At 42.0% G+C, this 24905-nt stretch overlaps 1 protein-coding gene across 5 annotated transcripts in view; it reads right to left on the bottom strand.

Moving 5' to 3' along the window:
- Positions 1 to 638: 638 nt before the first annotated feature.
- ZNF217 (zinc finger protein 217) overlaps positions 639 to 24905 on the bottom strand; it is a 41126-nt gene continuing 16859 nt past the window's right edge. For 3 of the 5 annotated variants that reach the window (XM_058433036.1, XM_032142523.2, XM_032142522.2), the window contains 4 exons: positions 13406 to 15167; positions 10275 to 10391; positions 7685 to 9238; positions 639 to 970 (listed from right to left, as the gene is read on the bottom strand). In XM_058433036.1, coding sequence (XP_058289019.1) covers positions 822 to 970; positions 7685 to 9238; positions 10275 to 10391; positions 13406 to 14822 — 3237 coding nt within the window. In that variant the 5' untranslated portion in view covers positions 14823 to 15167 and the 3' untranslated portion in view covers positions 639 to 821. Of the gene's footprint in view, positions 971 to 3382; positions 3516 to 7684; positions 9239 to 10274; positions 10392 to 13405; positions 15168 to 19449; positions 19466 to 24905 lie in introns of those variants that run through there. The other 2 variants (XM_032142524.2, XM_058433037.1) reach the window with 2 other exon arrangements.

Below are 24905 nucleotides of genomic sequence, written 5' to 3'. Positions count from 1 at the left end.
CCCAATACCTGCAATTCACTATGTATAATTTAGCATTTTTGTTTTTATATACTGATTTAGGCAAACCCCCCCCCCACCACTGAATCTTCCAACAAAAATGATTTGATAGAAACAAATTTAAGTAACTGCACATACAGTTTCTTATGTTTATACAATGTGTGGCTGCTCTACAGAGAAAATTCTTCTCTGTAGACACACTCTCTTAAAAATCCTACAAGCCATCCCAACCCCCCAGTCAAGGATCCTGGAGGTTCCAGGACAATCTGGAGAGGCGAGGAAGAAGCACGGTGCCTTCCCCAGCTGAGATGCTGAAAGTTGCAATAAAATGCTGCCAACTTCCAAATGGCTGACCTCGGTAACTGCAGCACATATCATAGAGGGTCAATACTTCCATTAACAATTTTAAGACAATAGATTTCGGAGGATTCAACATAATACAAAATCATTGACAGTTTAAAAAAAAAAAAAAACATACATTTTAAATGAAAGGGCACAATAGCAGAAACTGCTCCAAGTGATGAGCTCTATTAGGGAAAAGGAATACACACAGTATTTGAACAAGCAGGTTTACAACTTAGATATTTACAGATTTTTACCTGAGGTGCAAGCATTATATACTTTTCCCCCATCCCGCCCCACCCAACCCAAATGATTTCTTTTCAGCAGCGCTCAAGTATGCAAAAATTCCACTCTTATTTGGTCGATTCTAAAAAAAATATTATTCAGGGACAAAATAGAGATTTCCAGTCCCCATGTATGTAGGTTCCAACTGTTCCAACTAGTTTTTATTGCTATTTGGTATAAAAGTTAACAGAACAACTTTACAAAACTGTAGTGTTCCTTGCAGATTCCTTATATGTTTTATGTACAGTACAATCACAGCTTATTTCAGTAGCTTTCACCATTCGCTTCTCAAAGGATGAAGTAAAACTTAATTTCATGGAGAGTAGGCACTGACATCCACCAAGACCTAAGAAAAAAGCATTTTTTAAATGATTACGATCAAAACTGAATACAGTTTAGAAAATTCTTTCTTTAAAAAAGTGTAATACATAGAACCAAATTGACCTAGAAATGCAATGGGTTCTGTTTGTCGTTGTTGTTTCTGAGACAGTCTCGCTCTGTTGTCCAGGCTGGAGTGCAGCGGCACGATCTTGGCTCACTGCAACCTCTACCTCCCAGGTTCAAGCGATTCTCCTGCCTCAGCCTCCCAAGTAGCTGGGACTACAGGCATGCACCACCACGTCCGGCTAATTTTTTTGTATTTTTAGTAGAGAAAGGTTTCACCATGTTGGCCAGGCTGGTCTTGAACTCCTGACTTCAAGTGATCTGCCCGCCTCGCAGCCTCCCAAAGTGCTGGGATTACAGGCATGAGCCACTGCGCCCAGCCCTGGGTTCTATTTAAGTTCAACTTTTGCCATGAAAGTATTAGGAGAATGACTAACTAGATGATGCTGCCAACTTTGGAGCTACTTTTCGTAATTTAACTGAGATGACTTAACCAAGAATCAGAATTGAGTAAAAGGCAATTGCCATGCACAAGAAAATCCCAGCAACTCAGGAGGCTGCAGTGGGAGGACTGCTTGAGCCCAGGAGTTTGAGGCTGCAGTGAGCCAAGATCGCGCCACTGCACTCCAGACCCTGTCTCAAACAAAACCAATATGTGAGCTGGTCCTGAGGATCAGAAAGAGGAGGTTGGAAAAGCAAAGACAGTGCAGGCAGGATGTTCTCCAGATGAAGGAAACACAAGCAGAGAAGCTCAGAGCTCCCAGAGAGACACCAGCTCCAGATACAGGAGCTTGACTGTTTGCTACTACTGATCAGTTGTAATGGATGCTACAAGTAACCTGCTACTAAAATCTGCTCCTCATAATTCATAAATTATTTTTATGTTTTAATATAGAGTAGACTGAATCTTATTACTGTGATGACAAAGCTTTACTCCCTCGTATTCTTCATCTATTATCCTAAGCAGGAGAAAAGGCTGCAGAACCACAAAAGGCTCACGCTGCCCAGGGAGAACGTCATCTCAGTTCCCGTATGAGTCCCGTGAAAATGTAACAGAGAAATTCTGTTCTGGTCCACGAGCATCTTTTCATCTTCGTATCCTAGCAGCCAGCAGGCACTTGGTGAAGAGGCTGCTCAATGAATATACAGTGATGGTTTTTACGGGCCAAGAGTTATCTGAGAAAGAACTAAATCTGCCCGTGAGCCCCCAAGCTTTCCATTCAATCTTATTGTTGAATGAGTCATAGTATAACCTGTACACAGACATCGCACCTTCTGCCCAAACTAATTAACTAAATATAAACTAACAAAACCAACATGTATAATTCTGATACTACTACTTGAGCCTTACGGGACGGGGGTGCACTACAGTGAGACCTTTAACATGTCAACCACATGCTCACATACTTGCTCCTGTCCCAGTTCCCCTCCAACAGATAAGTACTTGCCAAGTCTTTAAACAAGCTCTTAAACTAGAACGTTGGGCATAGAACCCGGATCTTTGCAGACCTAGGACAAAAACCAGGCTCCTGCCTCTCACAGGCAGAGAGGGGCTTTGAGCAAACTGCATAATCCATGCCTCGGTCTTATCTGAAAAGCATGCACAATACCTCCTAATGCTGGGTCACAAACTTTTTCTGTAAAGGGCCAGACGGTAAATAGTTTCAGCTTTGCAGGCCACGTGGTCTGTCACAACTGCCCGACTTTGCTGCTGCAGCAAGGAGGTAGCCACAGACAATATGTAACAGATGGGCATGGTCATGTTCCAATAAAACTTTATTGATGACGATGCATGAAAAGCTAGTTTGCTCATCCCTTACCTAAGCCCTCTGCTGCAACAGAATTAAACGAGATCTTGATTATAAAACACTTCATTCAATGCCTAGCACAAAGTAAATGCTCAGTAAATTCCAGTCACTATGACTGTTTTTGCCATTATCTTCACTAACATCCAAAGATCCTGAGGACTCTAAAACACCTAAAAAAAATCAAAATCCAACTTCAAAGCAATTTTGTTACATTAGACAAGTTAATGGCTTATTTCGGATCAAGTAAAATCAATCCCCCCCGTTCTTTTAGACGGAGTCTCGCTCTGTCACCCAGGCTAGACTGCAGTGGCGCAATCTGCTCACTGCAACCTCCACCTCCTGGGTTGTTCAAGTGATTTTCCTGCCTCAGCCTCCTAAGTAGCTGGGACTGCAGGCACCTGCCACCACGCCCGGCTAATTTGTGTATTTTTAGTACAGACAGGGGTTTCACCATGTTGGCCAAGCTGGTCTCAAATGCTTGACCTCAGGTGATCTGCCCGCCCTGACCTCCCAAATGGCCACCGCGCTCAGCCAATCCAGTGTTTTTAATTGAAACATACGCTCACCTTTTCTCCCCCTCATTAGTGAATCAAGGTTTTTTGTCATTTGGTCGGTAATGTGCATTCCCAATAAAATTCTCATAGTTTCTCTTTTGTGCCATGCTGTTAGATAAGTGTTGATATGACACAGGCCTTTTTCCTGATTGAAAAAAAAAAACCATATTTAGAGTTAAGGTCAATTAGGTTAGATGTGTATAGGTTGTTAGAAGTCAATTTTCAAAATTCCTGACACTGATAATGTAATCACAACACATAAGTCACACAGTCACATGCCAGTGTTTTCAGTTACAGCTGAATTGTTTTTATGATACTTGTTAGGACAGAATTTGGTTGATGTAACTAAAACTAAAAGTGTCTGGGCTGTCAACTAGAAAGAATTAAAAAGCCAGAAAAAAATGACATCACAAAATACTTGAAACGTATATGCATCATGAACCAAACTATGTAAAACTGTTGCTTCTTTTTTTTTTTTTAAATTATTTAAAAGGGGATTTGCCAGCATGGGCAACATGGTGAGACCTCTTCTCTACTAACAATAAAAAGTTAGCTGGGTATGGTGGCATGCACCTTTAGTCCCAGCTACTCGGGAGGCTGAGACGGAAGGACAGAAGGATTGCTTGAGCCCCAGAGGTCGAGGCTGCAGTGAGCTGTGATTGCCCCACTGCACTCCAGCCTGGGCAACAAGAGTGTGACCCTGTCTCAAAGAGGGGGGAAAAAAAGAGGATCTGACTTGCAACGCACAGAGCCTTTTCCCCCTTTAAGTAAAGATAAAGTTTTGATTCATGTCCATTTTAAGCACCATGGGGGGGAAATGAAGATTTTTAACCAAAAGGCAGTAAAAATCACTATTTCATCACAATTTTTATAAAATCTACTGGAGTGTGTGAAAGCAATTGTTTTTTAATTTGCTATCTCTAATGAACCAATCAGCATCAAGCAATTCTTGATAGAGTGTTGTCACCACACAGAAGCCTCAGTTTGAAACTAACACAAACTGAGATGTGTAAAACTGAATCTGTCTCTTTGGGGAGCACAAACCAGTAGAGCTTCTAAGTGATAAAGGAAGACGCTGCGGTTTGATCAAGTTTGCCAAGGGGAAGATGTCCCCGGGACACTGAGCTACTTTTTTACACATACAGGTATGTGCCAGACACCTGTACGAAGTGACGCCACCAGGACACATTTCTATGGGGAAAACCCCAGTCATCTATGAGGTTAACAATCTACCTATGGGAGAAATAAGGTTGGTTTTAAAATAATACAGTTGTCCCTCAGTATCCAAAGGGCACTGGCTCCAGGACCACCCGCCCCCACCACCCAGGCCAACAGACACCAAAATCCATGGATGCTCAGGTCCCTAATATAAAAGTGTCGGCTGGGCGCGGTGGCTCACGCTTGTAATCCCAGCACTTTGGGAGGCCGAGGCGGGCGGATCACGAGGTCAGGAGATCGAGACCACGGTGAAACCCCGTCTCTACTAAAAATACAAAAAATTAGCCGGGCGTGGTGGCGGGCGCCTGTAGTCCCAGCTACTCGGAGAGGCTGAGGCAGGAGAATGGCGTGAACCCGGGAGGCAGAGCTTGCAGTGAGCCGAGATTGCGCCACTGCACTCCAGCCTGGGCGACAGAGCGAGACTCCGTCTCAAAAAATATCTGCAGTATTCATAGTATTTGTAGTACTATTTTTTTTTTTTTGACATGGAGTCTCGCTCTGTCGCCCAGGCTGGAGTGCAATGGCGCAATCTCAGCTCACCACAACCTCCGCCCTCGTAGGTTCAAGTGATTCTCTTGCCTCAGCCTCTCGAGTAGCTGGGATTACAGGCATGCGCCACCACACCCAGCTAATTTTGTATTTTTAGCAGAGACGAGGTTTCTCCATGTTGGTCAGGCTGGTTCCCAAAGTCCTGGGATTATAGGCGTGAGCCACCACGCCCGGCCTTGTAGTACTATTAATTTGCAGTATCGTAGTGTAACCTATTCACATCCTCCCATATACTTTACTTACTTACTTACTCATTTATTTATTTAAGACAAAGTCTTGCTATTTATTTATTTATTTATTTAAAACAGAGTCTTGCTCTTTATCCCAGGCTGGAGTGCAACGGTGCAATCTAGACTTACTCACTGCCATCTCTGCATCCCCAGTTCGAGCGATTCTCATGCCTAAGCCTCCCAAACAGCTCGGATTACAGGTGCACACCACCACACCCAGCCAATTTTTGTATTTTTAGTAGAGACGGGGTTTCACCATATTGACCAGTCTGGTCTCCAACTCCTGGCCTCAGTCAAGCTGCCCGCTTCAGCCTCCCAAAGTACTGGGATTACAGACATGAGCCACCACATCCAGCACCTCCCATATACTTTAAATCATCTCTACATTGCCAGGCACGGCGGCTCATGCCTGTAATCCCAGCACTTTGTGAGGTGAAGACAGGCAGATCACCTAAGGTCAGGAGTTTGAGACCAGCCTGACCAACATGGCGAAACACCATCTCTACTAAAAGTACAAAAATTAGGCTGGCGTGCCAGTGGGTGCCTGTATCCAAACTACTCGGGAGGCTGAAGCAAGAGAACTGCTTGGACCCGGGAGGTGGAGGTTGCAGTGAGTTGAGATCATGCCACTGCACTCCAGCCTGGGCAACAGAGCAAGACTCCATCTCAAAAAAAAAAAAAAAAAATCATCTCTTCATTATAATACCTAGTATGAAGTAAATGCTATGTAAATATTTGTTATACTGTATTATCTAGGGAATTATGACAAGAAAAAGAAATCTGCAGATGTTCACTACAGATGCAACCATCCATTTTTTTTCCCCCAAATATTTTAGTCCCGCAGTTGGTTGAATCCACTGAGGCAGAACCCAAGGATACGGAGGGCTGACGACATTTCACAGCAAAACGCTTCACAAGACTGTTTAATCACAAGTTCTTTTGCTTTCTGCTCTTGCCAGGTCAAGGGTCCTCGTGTGGTCCTTACTGGGCGCCCCCCATTCTGCCCCTTGTGGGAAGCACGTGACTTGATGCCGTACATTGTAAAACATGGCTTCTGCTCTTAAGTTTACAGGCCACCAGGGAGCGGTAAAACACGTGAGGAAGAACCCCTAGGCTGGGCGTGGTGGCTCACACCTGTAATCCCAGTACTTTGGGAGGCTGAGGCTGGTGCATCACCTGAGGTCAGGAGTTCAATACCAGCCTGGCCAACATGCTGAAACCCCGTCTCTACTAAAAATACAAGAATTAGCCGGGCGTAGTGGCACGTGCCTATTACCCCAGCTACTCAGGAGGCTGAGGCTGGAGAATCGCTTGAACTCAGGAGAAGGAGGTTTCAGTGAGCCCAGATCGCGTCACTGCACTCAGGCTGGGCAACAAGAGCAAAACTCTGTCTCAAAAAAAGAAAAAAAAAAAAAAAAAAAAACCTGCAACTCCAGGTGGGTTGGCACTGACTACTGAGCACACCATAAATGTGCAAAGGAAGAAAAAGGGCTGTGATGAAGTGAGGCAAGCTGGGGCCTCAACTGGCTGCATCTGGAATTTCAATAGCAAGACAAGAATGGACTAGACAGACCAGTGTTCTCACCCTCTGTTTCCGTGATCACTCCCAAAATAGAAAAAATCAACAAGAAAAATTACTCAAGAATAAGGCTGGGCATGGTGGTTCACGCCTGTAATCCTGGCATTCTGGGAGGCCAAGGCAGGAGGATCACTTGAGACCAGGGGTTTCAGACCAGCCCGGGCAACAGAGCAAATCCCTGTCTCTACAAAAAAAAATTAAGTTAGCCAAGCGTGGTGGAGTGCATCTGTAGTCTAAGATACTTGGGAGGTCAACACAGGAGATCACCTGAGGCCAGGAGTTCAAGACCAGCCGGGGCAACTCCATCTCTACAAAAAAAAATTTAAAAATCAGCTGTGCATGGTAGCAGCACACATAGTCTCAGCTACCTGGGAAGCTGAGGCAGAAGGATCTCTTGAACTCAGGAATTCAAGACTATAGTAAGCTATGATTACACCACTGCACTCCAATCTAGATGACGGAGCAAGACCCTTTCTCTAAAAATAAAATACGACTAAACAAATCAAAAGAATAAAATACACAGGGTTAAGAGTTAAACCCACAGAGTTAAGTAAGCCTTGGAGAACCACAAACCACTGCCGTATCTAAGAATGCTTCTCTCTGTGACCCCCAAGAACTTTTTGCTGCCTACCCCCCACCCTTAGGAGTGGTACCATCTCCACTGAGAATATGCATGGATTAGCTATTAGTCACTGTAGGCACCAGTGACATTTAAACATGACGCCCCTCATGCAATACCTTCTAACGTCGAGCTGGATGCTGGACTCCCAGCAGGCACACAAGTGTAAAGTGGCCCGGAGCCACCATAGGGCTTCTGAACAGTCAGCACATTTGGAGACTCGACCTCACTGGAGCTCAGGAACCTTGGTTTGGGAGGCAGTGCCTGCGACGGATACACGCAGTCCTGCGGTAACAGTGATGTGATGCCTCTGACCATATGGTACTTGGGAAGGTCATAGCCTCTTCTGTAATTGGCCCCGGGCTGGTCAACATCAAGGGCAACCACGCTGGACTTCAGTCTTTTTGGAAGGGGCTCACCAAATTCTGCTGCAGTGTTGCTGGCACTCCGATTACAGAAATAGTCTCTTCCTGGAGGTGCCCATGGGCTGTCGTTCTTGGCAGGGTAGTCGATGGAACCATTGATGTTACTGCTGCCGAGGGTGGGCTGAGAAGGAGCTACTGGGAGAGGTTTCAATTTTGTCTCGGGTCTTTTTGTCTTATCCGGTGCAGGGGAAACACTGGTTTTAGAAAACATCTCAGATTGCTGTTGCCTGGTGGCGGCCCCTTGGACCCCCACATTCTGCTGTGGTCTGTGGGACTTCAGGTTACTTGGGGCTAAAGTGCTAGAGTCTATCCCTGAAGTCAGAGGGGCCTTGCCTGGCCCAGGAGGGCTCTGCTTCCCCTTCGCAGATGGCAGGGATTTGGACTGCGCTGGTAAAGCAGACTTGGGCTTGGGTTTACAGAAACTAGAGAGGGGAGGCACATCTTTTCCCAGCAACGCTGGCGGGCATCCGGTACGTCGACTTCTAAGCAAGGACTTGTTTCGACAGTTTTTATGAACGTCAGGATTGTATTTATGCTCCAGTCTCTGGTGCATCATTAAAACTTCTGGATAAAATGTCTTGAAGGTACAAAATGGACAGGTGATACTTGGCATTAAACTTTTACTCAAAGAAATTGCCGGGCAATTGTGAAGAGCCCCCAGGGATAAATTTAAAGGTTTTTCGTGACAATCCACACTTGGCCTGTATCTGCAGTCAGCTGCAGTCTCCGTTTGCTTCTCTTTGGGGCTAACTTCAAGGTTATGGGTGGTACTGCCATCCGGAGGAGGAGTAACATCCGCCTTGGTTCTACAGATGAGGTTATTTGCCTGAGTTTCAACTGCTGATCTCTTTTTTAATAGGTCCAGGTAAGCAGGGGTAGGGTTTTTATTCACTTTATCAGCACTGTCATCAGCTGCATTTTTATGGAAATCCTGAGTATCTTTGTGTGCTGGTGAGAGGACAGCGCTGCCCAGAACATTCTGAAAAACAGAAGGCATCTCCTTAAGCTGCTTTGCAGGCGGACTGCCTGTAACATCTTTGGCACCATCAAAAAATCTTTTCAAATTTTTGGTTTGCGCACTGTCAGCGGCTAATAGTGCATCCTCAGTGTCCTGATTTTTACCATCGTTCTTGACTTCAGCAGCAACATCGGTTTGTTTTTCCTTGTGATGTCTCTCCAAGTGATACCTCAGAGATGTCTTCTGGGCTGCAGCATATTCACAGAATTCACATTTGTATGGTTTTTCACCTAAGGCAAGAAATGGCACTTTATTATAGAAGTGTATGAAAAGCACTGAAATAGATCAAATATCTATTTATTGAGAAAACAGGCTTCTTTCCTCCTTTTGCTTTCTCGATCTACTATCACATAGGATTTCTCATCAGTTCTTTATCACCCTTACTGTAACGAATATTTGAAATTGTGAAAATCTATCTTCAACAGAAAAATTAACAGCAACACTTCTAACTTAATCTTCCTAACAGTCCTAGGGAAATATGTATTATTCTACTTTTACAGCAAAGAAAACTAAAAGCACACAAAGGTTAAATAACTTGCCCAAGGGTTCACAGATAGTAAGTGGAAGAGATGAAATTTCAAATCTACGCAGCCTCCTACATCATGATGTCATAGCTCCTTTCACAATCTCAAGACCACTAAATAGATTCTCATTTCATTCTCAATCATAAAGACATAAGATGCAGCATTTTAAAATACTGTAGCTTTTAATAAGATGAGAGTCAGGATATAGCAGTCATAAACTGAACAAATGAACTTTGTCTGGGCGCGGTGGCTCACGCCTGTAATCCCAGCACTATGGGAGGCCAAGGTGAGCAGATCACTTGAGGTCAGGAGTTCGAAACCAGCCTGGCCAGCAAGGCGAAACCCCATCTCTACTAAAAATACAGAAATTAGCTGCGTGTGGTGGCAGGTACCTGTAATCCCAACTACTGGGCAGGCTGAGGCAGGAGTATTGCTTGAACCAGGGAGGCGGAGGCTGCAGTGAGCCGAAATTGTACCACTGCACTCCAGCCTAGGTGACAGAGCAAGACTCCGTCTCAAAAAACAAAAAAGAAAGAAAAGAAATGAACTGCAAATAAGAACAATGGCTCAAGTTACAATGGCATTAAAAGAATAAAAATAACCGCTGCAATCAACATGCTACATATTTATCCTTAAGCTAGTCCAAGGATCTGACAGAGTATCTGAACAACAACAAAAAAATCAGATAGATAACTACATAATTTAACTAATGCGTGGTTAAAAAAAAATAAAAGTTCTTTACCTGTATGCGTTCTGAGATGAATATTGAGGTAATAATTTGAACGGAAAAACTTTCCACAATAACTACACTCTCTTGAAGATGTAAGATGCTTTATTTTTCCTCCATCATCATTTTTATCTTAAAGGAAAAACAAAAATATTTATATAAGAAGGTAGCTAAAGTACATGAATAAGGCATGCTGACTTAAATATTCTTGACATGAATATTTTTGGAAAGCATGAAAAAATTATTTTAATATAATATCGGGTTAGAACAAAAAGGCTAGACACACACCAAATTCTGTTTTGAGGTTGTTTGAAGTTTTAGAGTGTTATAACGTGGTTTTGTTTTGTTTTTTTCTGGGTACAGCAGAGTACACTATTAAACATTCAGTTCTTCGTTTGCCTTAATCACAAGAAAGATCATTTAATAGACTGAATTGCCCGGGCAGCTTCCGGTTCTCAGTATCTCTGAGCAGGCAGGATCTGGCAAACTGAAGGTGGACATACATACTGGCAGGAAAAATGATCTTCTTCAGAATAATTTAGAAAAATGAGCCAATTACAAACCGTCAACTTCCTAAACCACCAGGGGAAAAATAAGCGGTTTAACGTTAGGATTAAACAAGTGACCACTAGAGGGCAGCAAGCACAACTTTATCTTCAACAGAAAAGAAAGTTTGGCATTGGGCAAGCACCTAGGAAAGTTTGTCAAAATTTAGCAAAGTTTTGGAAAGCAGGCTGTATTGTCCACAAACACTCATGTGGGCGAAACAGATCTGACAAATGAAAACCTGTCCCCAAATGACACAGTGTTTGGCTTTAGTCCCTGCAGGACAATAGGACAATGTGTCTCACATGCATCAGTAAAGTCCACTGGAAGGAGGACAGAACTTCAAACACACACCAGCCCTCTAAAAGACAATCAGAGGTGCTGCCGTTAAAATACCACCCCCAAAACACATGAATGTTTAAGTTTTAAATAAATGTCCCCTTACTGTAGATCATATCACTATCCACCTGTAAGACAGAGACATCCTTGATCTATAGTGTCTAAAGACTTTAAAAAAAAAATTTACTTGATCTTCTTAAATCTTAAAGCCAGGATGATAGTATAATATGATAAATCTAGACTACTAAGATAATATAAGTGTAGGAAAATCAATTCCCCAAATACAGAATGGCCAGGTTTTTTTTCTTACAGTCATACCCAAACTAGCTGGGTTTATAACTGGGCGTTGTTGCCAATTTCCGACTCCCAACTATGTGTCAGGATTTATGGTATGTTGCGTCATATCCAAAAAGCTATGAAATGCCTTTTCTTTAGAACAAAGGACATGACATTTCCACATCTACCTGGTTCCTGCTCTTTCAAGCATCACCTCTGACTTTACAGTTATATTTTTTAAGGGACTGTGATCTTTTTACAAACAGGCTGTTGAAATTGTCCTTGGGAGGTGGAAGACAAGGGTCAACGAACCATTTTGCAAACAGGGAAATAGTAGCAAAGAAAGGTTAAGCAACTCATAATTGGTCACAAAACAATGCAGTGGTAGAACCAGAACTCAACATCAAGCTGGGGTTCTCCCACCCACAGCCAGGCATTCTGTCCTGCCTGATGATCTAGCCCGTGTTTTCCACACCACCTACCAGTACCTGGCCTTTTCATTTCTTTCAGGGAACTGGGGCATCTCACAGGGGCCCCCACAACAGTACCGGCACTAGCAGAAACCACTTAGCTAACTGGAGTCCGTGTTTAAAGCCTCTTTTTATGATGCCATTAAGACATTAGATTTGTAGTATGCTAAGTGCTAGGCTTCCTGTGTCCCAGGAAACTCAAAAACATTCTAAAGATTTGATATACAGATTACAGTTCTCACATCAATCACATGATCAGAAAAGGAACTGACACTGGCTGAAGAGCAGGTGAAGGAAGAGTCCAATCAATCGTGTGGGCAAATTCATCGTGGGTCTCATACACACAGTTTGCCAAAGAATTCAAGCACACAGTCAAGTTACACTGAGAGAAGGAAGCACTTGTTTTAACCGAGGACCACTTTAATAGATGCTTCCCTAAGACTGATTCATGTTCCCATCATTCACTTGTCAATTATGGCCTGCCCATCAGGGGTCTTTTCAACTGTTTTAAGCAGCAAGATCCTCTATTCAAACAAAATATTAAACTCTGATAGGAAAAGCTCTGGCTACAGTAAGGATGGGGGCAACTCCAAACGCAAGTAGAATCCTTTGTCCTAGATAACGCCCACCAGGGCTCAGATGCCTTCAGTGATCGCCTTCTCCTTCTATACATGCCATCAGTACACTGAAAATTTTGCTGAGCAAATGAGCCTTCTTAAAAATGTCTTCAGTGTGCTCACATTCCTCGTATTTTATGACAAATCATTTGGGTTCCTGATGTACCTATTAATGGATACTAGCTTGCCAGACAGAAAAGACAGGGTTTTGGACAGCACCAAATGGCTGCCCAAATAATATTACTGGCTCTAGTTGATCATCACTCCCAGTACCTTTTATGGCCATTAGAAATTCACTACAGATAAGATCAGGAATGCCAGAAAAACTTAAGTGAAGGCTAGGGTCTCTCAATGCTGAAACTACTGACATTTGGGACCAGATAATTCTTTGATGATGGGGCTGTCCTGCGCACTGTACCATACTGAACAGCATCCCTGGCCTCTGCCCACTGGATGCCAGCAGGCACGCACGCACGCACACGTGCATGCACACACCCACACACACAGTATGACAACCAAAATGCCTCCAGACATTGCCAGATATTGACTGGGAGCAAAATCGCCCCAGTTAAGAACCAGTGCATTTGGGCTGGATGCACAAGTTATCAAAAAAAAAAAAAAAGTGTGTTTCGTGAGCAAAACGTTAAACGTTTTTAAAAAAAAAAAAGGATTTTCAGAATAAGGAGACCTCTTAACTCAACCCTGTTATTACAGAAATGAGAAAATTAAGGCCCTGAGAGATTAAATGACTTACACAGAGTGATACCAAAAAGAGCCTGGACTTGACTCTGGCTCTCCAAACCCCACTCCTGGCCACCCTTGTCTGGAGATGGGAACAGAGAGGGGGAGACAGACAGACACAGGCGGAACAGCACGGGACGGAGACAGGGCAGCTTACCCAGATGGATTCCTTCAGGAAGCCCATCCTCAGATCCGTCTTCAGAACCACCTTCCCCTCGATCCACGGCTCCATTTTCATCCAGAGGGGCAGCGAGGTCAGGAGAACACGTCCCCGGCTGCCTCCCGTCCACAGACATGGTGGGCGACTCCGCGCCGGCCCTCCGGTCCTTCTTGTGGACCCTGGAGTGCAAGACCAGCTGGTGGTAGGTTCTGAAAGCTTTGCCGCACTCGGAGCAGTGCGTGGGCTTCTCCTTGCTACTGGGTAACTTGGGATCCGCGTCCACGGAGGGCGCTTCGCCGTGGGAGTGTTTGCACTTCTCTTTCTCTTGGGAGAGGCCTGCACAACTGCCCTTATTTGTTTTGGCCTTTCCAGAACCTTCCGAATGGCTTTTATTCGCATTCCAAACTTCTCCAAGCTCCTTCTCGGAACTCGAATCATCGTTGTCGGTGCTCCCTTCTTGCCCCGATTCCTTCACTTCTTCTTGGCAAATGGCAACTTTTCCTTTCGTAGCCAGCTGCCAAGCCTGGAAGGTGGTGAACGGATCAAGCTGAGGTATGCACCTGACAGGCTTCTTCCCCGTTTCAGGGTGAGATTTTGGTCTCAAGTTGAACAACTGCAGGAAGCCTTCCCTCGAGGACGGCATTCCTCCTTGTGGAGAGTCTGTCTGCGCGCTGCTGGTACCGAAAGCAGCTTTTTTGGTGTGCACCTTGCGGTGCTCAATTAGACTTTCTTTATTTGGAAATAGGAAGCCACAAACCATGCAGATTTTGTACGGAGAGGAGATTCTCTCGGCCGCATGCACCTGGACGACCTCGTTGATCGTTGCTGGACTCTCCAAGCCTTGCGGCACTTTGCTCCTGGCCCCCGATTTGCCATTATGTGTCCGCATGTGGTTTTTAAGAAACCAAGGCTCCTTGAATCTTCTTCCGCACATGTTACACCCGTAAGTGAAAGAATCTTTGTGTGTTCTCATGTGGATCTCAACATCAAAAGCGACTCTAAATGTCTGCCCGCATACCTCGCAGCTAAATTCTTCATTTTCCTTGCAATTCTTTTCCTTGGGAGGTTCTGTTCGCACTTGACTTTTATCAAGTGGACTAAGATACTCTGCTTCAACCCGAAGAACTGCTGGTTCACAAAGGGTAGGCCGGTGTTGCATTAAGACATGTTTATTAAGGTCTTCTGAATGTGTGAAGGTCTGGCTGCAGAACATGCAATCCAAGGGCATATACCCCTCGATTTGGATGACATTTTTTTCTTGCGTAGCTCGGAATGGAACAACAGCGGTCCCTTTCATTGACATGGCATCCTCCATCTCCATCTGACTGCCAAGAGAACTGCCAATCACTTCTGGCCCATCCATGTACATTAAGAGGGATTGAGTTGGCATGTTTCCTGTCACTTTCGATTGCATATAATCTCAAAGGTCCGTTGGGAAATTTCTGGAGTTAGAATAAGGCCACTTGTAAGACTTGCCACTCACCCCTCTAACAGCCCTGGGCTTCAAAAACCAGAGCAAATATCTATTATAAAAGTTCAAAAGAAAGTATATAGTCCTCTAACTTCTTCGAACTTTTAGGAAGCTCAGTGGTGGTGTCACTGGTTCTTTCCACAAACAAGGCATACAGGCTCCCCAATGCCTTGATTCAAATATGAATCAGCACAAAGAATTAGTTCTCTTCTTTGTCTCCATTGAATGAGTGTTTCAATTGAGCAAGAAGTCAATCCCAGCAACCTGGAGACAAGGGATTTCCAAACCCTAGAGGAAAAAAAACAGAAACGGTTAGCTACACTCAGAGCAAAGAGAAGGCTGGTGTGGGTGAGTCATACTGTCTTTACCACGCAGCAGAGAAGGTACCTAATTCAATTGCTTCACTTTTAACTAATATATAGGGCATCCTGTTAAACATGCTTGTTAATTAAATCATTGGCATTTTATCCAGTCAGTACACTTATTAAATCAGAATTTCATCCAGTTAAAATCCAGTTCAAATCAGTGCTTTACTGACTTAAATCTAAAATGTCAAGTTTTAGGTCAGACATTGTTAAATTCAGCTGAATACATTTTAAATGCCACTAAAATGCACATGTGGATGCCATCAACAGCCTCCCTATATCTAAAGACTATAAGAACTGTGAAAATTAAGATGAAAAAATTAAAACACTTTACTAAACTATTTTAAATCCAGTGTATACAAAACAATTTAAAATGTTTCATATACAAACAAATCTGCATCCAAGAAATCTAACTGCCCAAACGCCCCCTTAGAGATTTTGCACATACAGAGGTCAACAAAATGAGCACAGAAATACAGAAACTTTTCCTAAAATCCCCATTCAAGAAATACGAAACACCTCAGAATGGTCACTCATCTTGGCCAGGGGAACCCTGATACATTTTGGTTCACTGGATATTCGAAACCTCAATCCACTGTTCAAATCCCGGCTTGCTTTCAACAACTTTCTGCCTTCAACAAGCACTGGGTGGGGCGGCTTCCTAGTCCAAACAACAAATAGGGAAAGACATACACAAAGCTCCTTTGTGAATGTACAGATTTAAAATAAAATCCTCAACAGGGCTGTTTCAACATGGTTTAGTCTTTCATCAGAAAATGGGTCCTCTCATTTTTTTAATCTACCTTTCACATCATGCACTGACCAGGTGGAAAATTATTTAGCTCTGCTGCTTCTGGTTTAGAAGCTAATTTTCGCTCCTAGAGAAGAATTAACTTCTAAAGCCAATACCCTCTGCCTTTATGGCAAACATGGGCTAGGCATTGTTTTTAAATAGCCCCAACTACTTAAAACTTAAGTCAGTTAATTCCACCCAAGAAAACCAAAAGGCAGGCAAACTACTCCCAGCAAAGTAACCTTCAAAAACAAAAACACACTTTACTTTCCTCCCTCTCTCTACTTCCTTAAAGAGCAAGGAGGGCCTGTAGGCTCTGAGAAGCCAAGGAAACATCTCCTCCTTTACACTCATAATAGAAATTCTCATACTCCTTGTTATCTTTAGTTTTGAATAAACTAGATCTTTAAGCTTTTCTAAATAAGACTGCAGATCAAGGATTAGGGTAAAGGAAAGAATGTCCTGAAGTCTTTTCTTTGTTGCTATCACAATGGAGGATCAACACATGGGCTGGTGACCAGCTTGGTGTGATATAATAGAACACTCCAGAGACCCGGGTTCTAGTCACAACCTTCAAGTTGTCACTGCCACATACCACATCTATTATCTATTTAATGCAGTTGGTTAAACTGTAGGATGGCCTTTACAGTTCCAACATTCTGTGGTTCTGGGATAGATCTACACACTGAAAAGAATATTCAATTACTCTGCTAATCAGAATGTGAAGCGACTTAGGTTTCTATACATAGAAGCTTAAGTTTCATTTGCTTATTCAACAAGTATTTACTGAATGCCAGTGTCCCAGGCAAGGTTTTAACTGAATAACAGCACATACCCTAGAAAAACAGTTATCAAATTCTGACAACGCTGTTTTCCCTGGCCAAGAACAAAGACTCATTTATTTGAGGACCTTCCTACTTTTAGATGCTAAAATATGCTTATTTTTAAAAAAATCAAATAGTGGCAATAGGCAATAGTGGAGTTTTTTTTTTTTAATGTCCTTATTTAGCAAAATCAAAGTTAGGTGAGAATTTGGAAAAAAAAAAATAACAACTAAGTCCCTATGTCAGCTCTCAACATTATTACTGTATTTTAGAAACTTGACTAATATGTGAAACTGTAATTTTGGGGAACTCCACTTCTCTACTGACATCCTTTCCAAAAAGAGACAACCAGCTCTACACTCAGTCTCGGGATTAGAAATATGATGTGAGGCCAGCCATAGTGGCTCACACCTGTACTCCCAATGCTTTGGGAAGCCGAAGTGGGTGGATCACTTGAGGCCAGGAGATGGGAGACCAGCCTGGCCAACATGGTGAAACCCCTTATCTGCTAAAAATACAAAAATTAGCAGGGCATGGTGATACACACCTATAATCCCAGCTACTTGGGAATCACTTGAACCCAGGAGGTGGAGGTTGCAGTGAGCCAAGATCGCGCCACTGCATTCCAGCCTGGGCAACAGAGCGTGACTTTTCTCCCCCGCCCCCCAAAAAAAAGAAATATGATGGAGTGTAACTTTATTATTTCCCACTCAGGGCAACAGCATAACTTAGTTACTGAAAATATTTATTAATAGAAAGATGTTTTGGTTCCAATTCTCAATTATCTGTGTTAAAGAAGTTACCATCACTCTCCATACAAGACCTTGTAGGATTATTTCACTGCAGTGGACAATGAAGGAGGTTCAGTGGGAAACTTAAGAGGAAGCTTCCACTTTGCCTGGGAGGGTGAACAGCCTGGGAGACCTGGAGATAAGGGCAGGCATTCTAGGCCAAGGGGTCTTCTTGTGTGGTCAGATGGGGAAGGAAACCCTCCTGGCAAAACAGCAGCAATTCTTTCTCCAGGGAAGCTTCTGAGACTGACTCTGATAGTCAATTGTGACCAACTGTCCTAGGCTCCCAGGGTCACAGCAATCCTTAGGCACCCCAAATGTGCCATCCCTGACTACCCAGCACACCCTATCCCCAAAGCATTGTGATAGCTTAAGGATGACTTCCTCTGAAAACCTCTGTCCAGATCTAAAACCATCCTGTTTGTTTGCTTGTAACTGTCTTTTTCTAAGAGTAACACCTCAGGATGGAGACTCTGTTGCCTTGTCCACTGCTGCCCCCAATGCCTGGAACAAGGTGCCTGACACAGGATTAGGCACTCAACACATAGCTGGTGAATAAACGTCACGGAATTAGCACACGTGTAGAATCAGTACGCACATGTTTGGCCACAGTCACTAACCATAACTGATCAGGAATTAAAATTAACTTGCATGTTCATCAAAACTTCTACATGGCTATCAGTGACTGCCATCTAACTGCCATTCTGCAACTTCCAAGAGTGCAATTTCAAGAGCGTAATAAAAAAAAATCGTATTTAATCACACCATAAAGTTGATCAGCACAAGGAAAAAAAAACTGCACTATTTGGATTTATACTCACTCTCCTTATGACCCTCCAAAACAAAAATGCTGGGCATCCTAGGGCTATCTCTGACATCAAATGCCTTCAGCTCTTGACTTAGAAGCTGCTAACATACTAGACAAAAGACTTTCTTAAACTCTAAAACAATGAATAATACTTTAAACCAGGTTTACATCGCTTAAAACCAATTTGCTCATCAGTAATCGTTAAAGTGGTTTTAACGATAGAGACGTTAATAACAGAATACAGCAAAATAGAAATTGTAATCTACTAACAGCAAATCACCATTCCAATTGAATGGCGTGTGTGCACCAAACACAAGCCTTCCCAGAAGCCTCCAGCTCTCCACACTCCTGCACACAGAAGGCAGCAGTAAACCGATGGCACTGCTGATAAAGGAAATTGTCTTTCTCGACAAAGAACTGGAGGGGAAAAGGAGGATATTATAATCCAACACTATCATCTACATGCTTCTAGTTTCCAAGAAAGTGAGCGTTATGAACACGCTAAACTTACTGAAAAGTACTTCACAAAAATGTTTTCCAATGTTTAAAAACATTTTAAAGCCGGGCGCGGTGGCTCACGCTTGTAATCCCAGCACTTTGGGAGGCCGAGGCGGGTGGATCACGAGGTCAGGAGATCGAGACCATGGTGAAACCCCGTCTCTACTAAAAATACAAAAAAATTAGCCGGGCGTGGTGGCGGGCGCCTGTAGTCCCAGCTACTCGGAGAGGCTGAGGCAGGAGAATGGCGTGAACCCAGGAGACAGAGCTTGCAGTGAGCCGAGATTGCGCCACTGCACTCCAGCCTGGGCGACAGAGCGAGACTCCGTCTCAAAAAAAAAAAAAAAACATTTTAAAATCTTTACTCAGGTAAACGACAGAACTTAACTCATATACCCCCTAACACCTAAGGCAAGTGGGCTATTGAGTATAGCCATATTTTGAAAGAAACTTATATTGAGATTATTTAAGTAGATAATTTTAAAATTTACCAGAGCATAATCTTTGAAATCCAGTAGGAACCATATTGCTAGAAAAGGCTGGAATAGAAGTGTGATGTTCTTTAGGTCACTAATTACACACTGATTTGTGACTAAAGCTACTATGAATTCTACCACTACCTGCAGATCTTGAAATTAGCAAGTAGGACACATTACACACTGCTTAATAAAACGCACAGTAATCTGTGCTTAAGTATAACTAACTAGGTACAACAGCCACTTTGCTGACGATTACTGTAACTTGGGAATATTTTTCTTTACATCCTAATGTACTCAAACTGTTAACTTTTAGAAACAGCACAGCCTGTTTCTTCTGCTTAACAGGTATCTTACATTGTTGATATGGAATATGTATCCACCATAATATGAAGCAATAAGGTAATTCAAAGTCCTCAAAAACACAGAAAAATTATATTTATACACAATTTGTCATACTGCTAACAAAGCTACTTTTTCCCAAGTTACTGAGGTGTCCAAATAAGGAGTTACTAAAAAATTCAACTTAAATTGCTATTCTCTGGCCAATGTATTTGTACCCTGAAAACTACAAAATTATCTCCCAGACCTGGCTAGAAGTTTACATTTTTTCTGAAAGATTTTCCTCTGTATTTTATACACAGTATTTTTTCTTAATCTGACAAGTGGAGAAAACTCTGCATAGCCATCTACTAACAATCAAAAAGCTACAGGTTTTTTTATTTTTTATTTTTAATGCTCTAAATTCTTCAACACTGTCTTAAGGAAATTACTAGGGGTCACACCCATGAGGTTAAATGGTCAACCCAACTTTCCTAATATAGCTGTGGAAAGATGCTTCCAAGTTAAGCGAAAGAGAAAGACTAGAATATTCAAAGTTTATATTTAAGGTTACAACCTAAACTCTTCAACCTGGGAAGCTTGTAAAGGAAATAATTTCATTTTGCTGAAATTGTTCATGAATTACCAATTTTAAATAGGATTAGAGACCAAAGTACTATAAAAATATAATCATATAGCATATTTGAGTGTCATTAACTAGAAACTGCCTGAATTCATCCTAAATCAGTTAAGGTCAGTATAGGGATCTTAGTAAGAACTTAAAGTATAACATATTAATTAGAGACTGTCATCTGCAAAATGGTTTTTAAAAACATCCTGATCTGAAAAAAAGTTATAAGGAAAGTGAATTTTTAAAAACTTTAATTAAGCAAGATTAAGCATTGCTATCCGCTTCTCCTATTACTACTACTTAATCAGTACAACCTTAAATATCTGTAAAAATTTGACAGGCCTAACTGCACCAAAAAAAAAAATGATTTCAGCAAATTAATTGACTGTTAATAAACTGTTCTATCTTTACCTGCACTCTCTGCCATGAAAACACTGAACATGTGTATACACACATCTATCTATATATATACACACACACAAATAACTATGCCCACTACTAGACCACTACACCATACCACTTTTTCCAGTGAGTGCTCTGAATTAAACACAATTCAACTAACCTAGTTAAATACAAGCTTAGGCAATGCCTTTTAAGGCATAAGATCGTTCTGCAAGATTTAAATATTCCCCTCCCCATCCTATCTTTTGCTGACTACATACTAAAGTTGTATATCTGGCTCTTTCCAGTCACCTGTTTGCTTTCAAAATCAAGGGGAAAAGTCTCCTTTCAATTAATAATACAATCATTGTTCAGCAGATTTATAAACTGAAAAAAAACTCTATATTGATTACAAAAGAAGGAAAAACACTTATTCAGTATAACTGAGATGCTTTATGTTATCCTTATTTGATACAGGTATTAGTGAAAGTAACTATTATTCCTAATGCTGATTCAAGAAACGTCTAGAGTCTACATTTCCAGTCCATTTAACTACCTCTTAAATTCCAAAGGTTTCCAGACACACCAGAAAATAACACCAATACAGAAACACTACACGAATCCGTTAAAAACCTAGCTTCTGAGTCTAGGGGAGCTTTTCTATAGGAAGTACGGTCATGTGGAGGTCAGAATCAAGTTTTGTAAAGCTTAATCAAGAACAAAGACTAAATAAGGAATCCAACTAACTCTCTCATACAACTTCTTCAGCTGTCTTTTCAGGTTTAGTAACTTTATTTCTCAACTTTATCATAAAATTACCAAACTGTCCCCTAATTTCCAGTAACTCAGTTATGCTGATACCCTGGGCAGGAAGTAATGGAGATGTTCAGAACAGTCAAGTCAACAAATGTTCAAATGGAAAGCATTCCAACGTTAAATATCAAAGGGTAATATGTGGCGGCAGCTGGCTAGCGGGGGCTTCCCCCCTATTTATCTGGAAGATAGATGTGTACAAGAATTGAGCATGTCATCGTGAGCTGCAGATTTTAGGAAAGAATGGTCCCTGTTCTTCCACTTCCTTAAAGTCAGATTTCTATCTCTCCTCGTGGTCTAAATTCAAAAACCTTTGCCCCAGATACCACTGCAAATTTGTCTGTTATTACTGGTTGGGGAAAAAATAACCCAGTTAGTTCACCTTACTCCAAGAACATGAGCATTTCAGAAAAGTTTTTATACTGCCTCTAAAATGAGGCCATTACGTGATATTCAATAATCAATCAGGCTTCCTTCACCTGAATTTAAGAAATTTCCTGCCATCTTTGTGCAATAATTTTTTTTCTTCCATGTGCATTTAAACTAGTTAACACCCCTCCCCCCCCCGCAAAATCTGGAGATGAGGTGTGCGGATCAAGACCCCCCCACACCTGCCATTGTCTCAAGTTTAATTTACATGCTGTAACCAAACCCTTCACTCTTTAGAATATTTAACAAGATTGAGATTCCTTTAATTCCATTTTGGTAGCTGTTCTGTAAATACTTTTCAGGCTTTTATTTTTTAACATCCCAATCATCTAAAAACTATTGTTTTTAGATTTCAATGGTAGTAACTGGATTTAAAATCTTATTACATTTATTTATTAGTGGAATACTCAGTTTATGCAACTGTCTCATGTTTTTCATTCCTACTTTCTAATTCTAAGGCTTGAAAACAGCCACTGCTCAGTCCTTCAGCTTCACCTTCCCAATTCATTCATTAAACATTCTGCTCAGGAATTAAACTGAAATGGGAAATTAGGAAGGAACCATTTAAAACAAATCATACCCAGCAACCTCAAAATCCGTAACATACAGGCCATATGAGCATACAGGAGATGGGACAATTTGTATTTTTTTTAAGCAAATGGAAACAAAGCTTCATATAAAACATAAAAAGGGTCCAATCATTTACTTTCAAACAGAGTCAGCTAGAAGTAGCTCCTTTTTTAAAGTGGCATCTTTTAGGCAGTCAAGAGTCATTAAAACTACTCCAAAGTTCTTATCAACCAATATCATGTTTGTGACAACTGTGAGAAAAGAATGTAATTTTATAAAGTGGGAAAACAGCACATCTTTTGGGACCCCTGAGGCTCTAATCAGGCATCTCAGAATTAAGAGTGCTCCGGGGTTGGGAAATGGCTACCCTGCTGTGGCGAAAACATGCCATTTCATAATAAATGTTGTTAAGAGAGAAAAAAGTGACTAACATGTATCTGCAATGAGGAGATAGAAGGACTTAGTCATTGCCAGGCCATTATATTCCTTAATTATTTCATCAGTTTATAAGTGACTTGATGATTAAGTCTTATTTTCAGATTTCCTCCAAAACAAGTCCACTGGAAGGGGATTAGGGGCTCCTACTCCTCCCTGAAGTTTTCCTGCCAAAAATGGAGGCTCACAAAGAAAATGCAAATCTACCCCCACCTTAAAAAAGTAAAGGCAGTCAAAGTCAAAACCTTCACGGCTCCTCCTTCCTCCCCTACTACCTGGAAAAAAATTTTGACCTGTTACCAAAATAGATTCCTCAGGGTAAAGGGGAGAAAAGTTTTCTACAAATTTTTTCTAAGTGGTGTATTAGTTCCTTTTTTTGAGTAAGAAGTGAAAGGGAATAGGAACCCAACACAACTGCTAAACTTCGATCTCACAAGTTATTAAAAAACAGCAAAGGTCAAACTGCAAAGCGTTAGAAAAGTGTTGTGAAGACAAAAGGATTAAAAGAAGTGGGACACTAAAGAAAAAAGTGTATGTCCTTCAATAAAAGTCATATCTTGTCCTCTACTTCCTCCTTCTGTAGGCAAATAAAGACACAATTCTAAAGAACTAGCTTTCCTCATCACGCCAAATAATTAAAATTCCAGATTATTAATCCTATTCTAACAACTAAAATAAACGATAAATCTGCCTTGTAACTACTGACAACTGAATTTTAAAGAAGTCACTGCCTCTTGAATTTAAATATAACTGATTAAAAATGGCAGCAACATCAGGGTTAAGAAACAAAACGAAACACTGTTAGTCTCTAGAACACTGAACAAAACAATATCTAAAATAAATATGACTTCTCAGAAGGAAAAAAGTTATCTACCATTAAGGACACACCTTAAAGTTCTTAGCACGTATTAACTAAGTAAGCACAAACTAGTGGCTTGCCTGTTATATTTTCAGACAAAAAGCAATGAGGTTATTCCTCTGCACTTGTCACTGCAGACACATAAAGGCTTTTAGAAACTACATCTATTACTCATTGTCTAAGTATCATAAAACTTAGCATTTTAAGTCTTGTTTGATACCAAGAAAGAACATCCACTTCAGGGGAACAAGTACAGTAAAATAAGAACATTGTAAATGTCCTTCTTGACATATACAAAAGAGAAGGTGAAAGGCCTCCTAAGACCCCTACCTAGTGGCCAGGCCTGGACGGCAGCTGTTGCTACCTCGCCTTTTCTTTTGTTGAGCTTAATCTCATGTCAAGTCATTCAACCAACTCAAAAGCGATGAAGACATAATTGAATCAACCTGAACTAAATCAGACCTAGGCTTCTTAAAACATACAGCTTAATGCTTCCAACGATCTAGAAAACTAAGAAACCTAGCTACGCTGTAGGACACACACTGGCCAATAATACAGGACCCCCAAACTGGCCAGTGGACCACTGCAACCGCCATTTACTTCCTCCGTGTTCTAAGAATGTTCAACGCTCCAAGTCCCATAGGCCGATTCAGGAAGACAAACTGAGGCTCAAGGAATTTCGAAGTGGAACAATACACCAACGCCTTAAACCTGAAATGCCTATCCTTTTCTGAGGGGTGGGGGGGGGGGAGAGAAAAAAAAAGTTTCTGGGGCTCTCAGGTTGGCCCGGATGCCAGGGTCCCAGAAGTGGCCTTTTCTAGCTCCTGTAACTAAACCTGGCGGAAAACTCCCCGCCTGCTCACCCCACCCCCACCCGCCCAATAATGCGCCTTCCCTTCGGTGGCCCTACCCAGAATCCCAAAATGTGGGTTCCAACCGGGGCCCTGAAAGTCTTCCCAAACCCCGGGACCCAGGTTCCGGCGCGCGCCCCGCGTGCCAGGTCTTGCCCCTCGGGCGGGACCGCCCAGGCAG

Source organism: Hylobates moloch, unplaced genomic scaffold (assembly GCF_009828535.3).
Source record: "Hylobates moloch isolate HMO894 unplaced genomic scaffold, HMol_V3 SCAFFOLD_21, whole genome shotgun sequence".
Taxonomy (NCBI): Eukaryota; Metazoa; Chordata; class Mammalia; order Primates; family Hylobatidae; genus Hylobates; species Hylobates moloch.
Note: the sequence above shows the minus strand (reverse complement) of the source record. Positions and strands in the feature narration are given on the sequence as shown.